Genomic DNA, 6861 nt, shown 5'->3' on the forward strand with positions numbered 1-6861 from the left:
CGTCCCCCAAAATATACCTTTTATTATCGCATGGATTAAGAGACATTTTGTTTTGGGAGACGGTAAATAGCTGATGCCTCTGATTGACGATCCGCTTCATAGAATTGCTCGTAATTCGAGTAGCCACGAGGCAGTCGCGGTAACTCGAGTGTCGGATATCCTTTTCCACTACTCGCTTACAAACACCTTTCGCGGTTTTTTTCTCCCCCCTTTCCGAAAGGATGGAGTACATTTTGGGGCGGAGCCCAACGAACTCCCGTATAGGGATCCCATCCATTTCATCTTTCATCTTTCCAATGACTTTTTTGTTTACGTCATTGAAAAGAGGATGATTCGTGGGATACCCCGAGAAATCGAAGAGATGGGAGGAATTTCCGAAGTCCGTGTAGACGTCCTCCGTTTGTATATTGTACGCCAGGCTGTCCGTGTCCGTGAAAAGTAATCGGACCTTTTCACCGTAGGTCTTGCGCATGTACTCGTAATGAAACTCGTACATGGTTAGTTTCGAAAGATCCAAAACGGTAAAACCAGTGTAAATTGGTCTATTCAAAGTAAGTGACTTCTTCTTCATATGAATACCCACGAGTTCGTTGTGGAAAATCGTGAATTTTTCAAATGCCGGAGAAGACGCTTTCTTAATAGCCCGCTCAGGTGTTTGTACGAGATGGAAATCTATCCGATTTCTCAAGTTCTCCATTGTTTTACCTATTATTGAAACGAAATGAGATTAGTACTTATTATTCCGATAATTTGTATACGTGGCTACTTGCGTATAAACTAAATTACATTTATTAAACCAAAAGAATTTATTTCGCGCAATAAATACTGTTGGTAAAAAAAAATAATCTACTTATTTTTCATTTACTTTGATTAATAACGTACCAAAACAGGAGTTGTTTAAAAGTTTGAAAAAATCTTTTTCAAAACTGTTTTTGGCAAGTTTCCTCTTTTCGGTATTGAAATTTATGAATGGGCGAAGCCAGGGAGACTGATGGAAAGAGAGTATTCTGTGAACTTTCGTGAGTTTAAGTCCCTTCGATACGTAGTATTTTAAATTACGATAGTGAACTACGTATCGCACTTTGTTGTTGAGATTAGGGACGAGCTTAGGCAGAGTGTCTTTTGCGGGGAGGTTTAATCTTTGAAGCATCAGTTTGTAATAGGAAGAAAATTGATCCGTAGTTATTCTTTGAGATTCGGGTGCGAGGGGGTAGCAGTTGTGTTCATGATGTAACTCAACGGGGTATTCCAAGTCGACTTCCAAAATGAAGCCGTAGGGAGACTCGTGCGATAAAGTAAGCACATGTTTATGGGTGTAGTCGAGTAGGTCTTCGACGGGAACCCAAGCGAACCTACTCGTGGGTAAGTAATCGACCATGGCGAACCCGTAGAGATTATTTTTGTCGAGGTACATGATGTAATTACACTCTTTATTGGGGTCGTAGCTTTCGGGGATGTACGGGTTATTGGCTTCGGCGTAGCGGTGACTAATCATCGAAACTCCTCCCCGAATGCCACGTTCAATAAACAAGTGCATGTCAATATCGAGTAGTAGCTCCAACTTCACTTTTGTCATGTGGAGGGCTGACTCCCAGGCAAACCCAGGTCCCGTGTACGCGTGCGCGCAATCTAGGCCGTAGTATTCTACACACATAGCGCGGAAACTCTCGAATACGTCAGCGAGTTGGAGGGTATCCGCCTGCACGTACAAATCGTGTAGTTCACCTGTTGAAGAATTTTATCACTACCACTATTACATTTAGTAATAGAATAGGGCTATAAATAATACCTAGATTTTGTATGTTAAAAATGTTCCACACTTGGCGGACATTTTCGTAACTCTCATCCGTTAAATGTTCGCCAGTGAGGGTGTTGAAAAATGTCTCTTTGGGTGGTAGTGCTGTCTCTTCAAACTTGTCTACGTCACTCATGTAGTCGTAGGGATACGTTAACTTTTTGAGCAAATACGGGATTTGATGAGTTGGATAGAAAGAGCTCAAGATGGGGAATTTTTCTTGACCTCCAGTGGCTAAATTTGAAATTAAAGTTTCGAGACTAGCGGGCATAAAGCGAATAGAATCGATGAAACGGAGGCGACCGAAAGTGAAGCTGATATACGTTTCGGCGTTAGATGGAATACAGGAAATGTTTACACTTTTTATCAACCCAATCCTTTGCATGATAAGATGGGCATCGTATCTGAAATTTTATATAAACACGTTATAGTTTGTAAATATTGGAATTAAAGAAAAAATACAATACCGTGATAAATTATGCATGATGACCGGCGTGAAATTTCCCACTCGCAGCTTTAGATTACAAGAATTATGCGCGACTCCCCGGAAACGTCCTAATAATTATAATTACGCGTTAACTTATTTATATCTAAAATAATCAAACACGTAAGTCGTACCGGTATAATGACAATGATCTCTGACTGCCGGATCATCTTGCGTAAGAATTTTCTGACACACGTAACATTGTGTCGCGGTACGGCACAATTCTTCTTCGACTGGTGTGAGATTCATTGGAATATTTTCCTTCAATAATTTGGTGATGGTGCTCCGTTCCATCAACAAACTTTCAAGAAAAATGTCGATAGCGTCGGTTCCCCTATACGTAACAGGGGCATTTGGCTTTCCTGTAATAATGATAAACGTCGCAGCGAAAATAAACTTTTTAATGAAACCAAATATAAATACCGTCGGGTCCTATTACGACGTAACTAAAACCACAAGCTACGTGCTCCGAAAGTTTCGTTGTTGATGATAGTGAGGAATCGGGTAAACAAGACTGGATTCTGTCAATTATAGATTCAAAATCCGCGTAAATGACGTAGGGAACCTAAAAATAAATGTGTTAAGCTCTTAAATTCATGAATTTCCGAAATTATTTTTTACCTTTTGAAGCCAATCAATTTTTTCGAATTTTAAAACGGGATTTTTGTGTGGCATTTTGACAAGTTGGGGGTCGTGAACGTTGCAGTTTTTCACGTGTTCACTATGGTTTCTAGCACTATTTTGTCCTGAAAAGCGATGTAAGCAATAACGACACACGTAAATTTTCCCGTTATGGTTTGTGAAATGACTCAATAGTCGACTAATATCCGTAATTAGGCAAAAATGTTGGTTTCCTTTTGACTTGAGATAAAGCAGATCTATTTGCCGATCTTCGGGGGCTCTGTTTTCGCTTACATGAAGAGGAAAAACTACTTTTTCGTAGCCGTAAACGTTGATAGATAGATTATTTTTATTTTCAAATTTTTTGAGTTTAAAATGATTTAATTCGAAAGGAAACGAAATGTCACTGCAGTCTAATTCTTTTTCAAACATCACGTATTTATTCTGATTATCGCGATGGGAATTTGGAGGTTGTGGATTAAGTTTAGCGAGGACGCACCACAAGAAACACTTTTGGTCTTTGGTTTTAATATTTAATACTCCTTTGCTGGTATTATTGAGCTCAGGGGGGAGATTTATATACGTACCCCCGACCAGCGGTATGTACGCTATATTATCGATTTGAAGAAACAAGATACGATCTATGGTCCAGCCACTGCCCATATCTTGGAATTCCTCAATCGCGTGTGTTATTTGCTTCACACACGAGTCTATTTGTGTTGGTATTACATCTGGTAAAAGTGTTGCTTGAGTTTTGCACCGGAAATACGGTAATGCCTCGACTTCCGCACCATCGTTCAATTCGCGTACGTATCTCACGCGAATAAAAATGTTCCACTTTAAGCCCCGCTTCTTATTTAAGTGATTTTTTAAATACTTCATTAATGCTGGTTTTAATGTTAAAATTAATATTTCGGAGTCTGTTTGGGTCGTTTTCGGAGTATACCGCGAACTGACGATAGCGTCCTCAAGAACGGAGACTTCTTCGATGTTTTGAAGAAAATCGTCCGCCGATTGCTCGGATACGCCGACGGTTAGGAGATTTTGAAGCGGTTGGGGGTTGTCTTGATATCGGTGGTCTGGTGTGGCTGAAAGTGGGCTAAGCTGATGAACTCGCGAATGTTGAATTAATTTGTATCTTCGCGCAAAACTAATGTTACAGGTTGAACAAACATATTTTACATTTTCGTGTTGTTCTCGTACGTGGCGATTTAAAATTGACTTTTTAGAAAACTGTTTCGCGCATACGGTACACGGAAACATTTGTATGGTCTAGCTGTTTATCGCAACTGGTAAAGAGTGGAGGACTGACCCGATCTTTTATACCCTCCACTTTCATGCCTATAGATCTGATATGTGTTAGACTCTGAACTCCATATATGTGAGATATTTTTATTTATAAAAACTCTATGTATCCCACTGTAGATTTTGTAATATGATAACGTTAACCAATATTTCCAGTATTATTTTGAATTTTTTTTTAATTGGTGTTCACTGACATATCCATTACTATTCAGTGGTACATCTATTCAGAACTAAAATATAATATGTCTTTTATATGTAAGAAAAAAAAACATTTTTTTTTGCATTTATTTATTTATTTTTAAAATTATAAATTTTGAAAGTCTTCTCCGAGAGTTTGCTTTATGACGTCTTCTAAAGCCAGCAAAGCTTCCAAATCACCGTTATGATCATTTTTTTTATTTTTTTCGTCATTAAGTGAATTTTTTTTCGGTTTTTTTTTAATTGACTTTTCCACCGGTGTGCTCCTCTTTTTTAAGTTTCGAGAGGTGGGAGAAGTGGGGGATAAGGATGTCGATGCTTGAGGTGTTGAAGTAGGTGATACTGATGTGACCGATGACGAGGAGGTGGCTGCGGAAGGATAATGTGTGGGAGATGCCGAGAGCAATGGGATGGAGTTCATTGCCAAAAAAAGCGTAGAGGCTTGGACATCCTCCTCCACAGTAATAGTCAAATCCATCTTCTCCAACTTTAAAAAAACATAATAAAATGAAAACACAGTCTTTTGTAAAAAAAAAAAGGTTTTCAAAAATAACCATACTCATGATACCTGAATTAATGCCATCATCCCTCCGAAGGCCAGTCTTATTTTAGCAATATTAGGGTGGTAGCAAAGGTGGACTTTGATGGTGTTGCTTTCTGGATCGGGTTCAAAGTGGCACCAAAATCCTTTATGATATTTTCGAATAACAACTTCGAAGGTTCTAAAATTAAAATGGGGTAAATCGGGGCGACCTGGAATTGGGCCCAAGGTAGCTGTATATTTTAAGACCGCCACTACTACTGTTTTGTCTAAAGATGACATGTTTCCAGTTATTATTCAGAAGTCTGTATGACTTTAACTAAATCAGCACGAGCTTATATACTAGTCGAAAGGTGGAATTTACAATAACAAAAGTTCGATGTACATTCCTTACATTTCGAAATTGGTTATCTCTGCGTTTGTATGTGAACGGATTTAATTTTAAAGCAAAAATATATTTTAAAAGTTCGATGTACATTTCTTACATTTCGAAATTGGTTATCTTAGTGTTTCTATCGGATCTAACCAGATTGAAAATGGAATTTGTATATCAACGTGATAGTTTAATCGATAAATATTACAAATATGATATAGACTCGGAACAACAAAGTGCTTCACATTCGGTTATTATAGTTAGAGGTCGGGGATGGTTGACTTTTATTCAATAGATAAAGCTTTCAGAATTATTCGTAAAACGTTATTGTTATTGAGTTAAGAAACGGTAAAATGGTTTGAATCAAAATATTTTATTTTCATGACAATATTACATATTCCATAATTTTATTTTCTGCGCTTTGAACAACGCGCAATTTGAATTATTAGAATGATATTTACACACTATTGGACAGGGATCGGAAAGTTCTTGGTACTTAGGGCACCCTAAATCTTCGACGTTCACCAGTCTTTTTCCAAAAAGTTCGGAAAGGTACAATTCTTTTTCCATCCCCTTTGTGTAAAAGGTTGCCGCTTTGGATTTTATGTTGGTAACTATCCCATCCAACTGGTCCAGCTCATGTTCACCCTCGTCCCAAAGCATCCCACAAATATGTCTAGAGATCCAACCGCACAGTCTCCTGTCTTTAGCGCTTAGCTCGTTGTAAGGAAAAGGTGGTTTAAATGAGTAAACCCCATTATCCCCAGTTTCCACAACCAAAAACGCTAGTTCTTTAACGACGTACTCATCGTTGGACCTCATAAAGTTGACTTCAATAATACACGAATTTCCTTCCGACCTTTAATTAATTAATAATAAAATATAAGAAACGATTCCCTCAAACGTTTCATAATTTTTAGAAACCGTTTATATAACTAGCTACATCCATACTTACATCGTATTAGAATTCGAATTCCAAGTTGCAAGGGACTCTGGGATCCTACTTCAGAATGATATTTTAAAGGGAAATTCTGGCTTTTATAGTAAACTTTGTTGCACTTTGTACCACGCCTTAAACAATTAGGATTATACCACCACGTTCGAAACAGCAGATTAAGCAGGCTTTGTAAATTAAGGGTATATCCACGCAATACGCGATTGAACAATTCACGGTCAATATTCAAATCCTCGTCTCCATGTATTTTCTATGAGATACGGTACTCACAGCTCTCTCGCAGTACATTTACGACCGGTGTACGCATCAAATACCGTCAATATAATTCCCCATGTTAATTCTATGCGGCATGGTGGTCGTGAGATACCGTTAAATAATACTTCATGTTAATTCTATGAGGATTTACGGTCGGCGAACGCGTCGATGTTGAGCCGGTCCTTTTTTCTAGACACCGTCAAATAGTGCCCCATGTTATTTCTAGACACCGTCAAAAAGTGTCCCATGTTATTTCTATGAGGCACGGTGCCGGTCACCGTCAAATGGTGCCCCATGTTATTTCTATGAGGCACGGTGCCGGTGTCCCGGTGCC

The 6861-nt window shown here is 38.6% G+C and overlaps 1 protein-coding gene across 1 annotated transcript; it reads right to left on the reverse strand.

The window, feature by feature from the left end:
• Window positions 1-278: 278 nt before the first annotated feature.
• On the reverse strand, window positions 279-5226 carry LOC149936673 (uncharacterized). Its single transcript, XM_090153729.1, has 11 exons — window positions 4972-5226; window positions 4652-4890; window positions 3847-4038; window positions 2901-3180; window positions 2703-2844; window positions 2414-2641; window positions 2263-2350; window positions 1790-2199; window positions 883-1725; window positions 345-705; window positions 279-300 (listed from the first exon to the last, which is right to left on the reverse strand). The coding sequence occupies exons 1-11, from the start codon at window positions 5224-5226 to the stop codon at window positions 279-281; spliced, it is 3060 nt and encodes a 1019-aa protein (XP_090009855.1).
• Between the last annotated feature and the right edge of the window lie 1635 nt (window positions 5227-6861).

This window comes from Leiobunum rupestre, chromosome 7 (assembly GCF_980474605.1).
Source record: "Leiobunum rupestre chromosome 7, qqLeiRupe1.1.hap1, whole genome shotgun sequence".
NCBI lineage: Eukaryota > Metazoa > Arthropoda > Arachnida > Opiliones > Sclerosomatidae > Leiobunum > Leiobunum rupestre.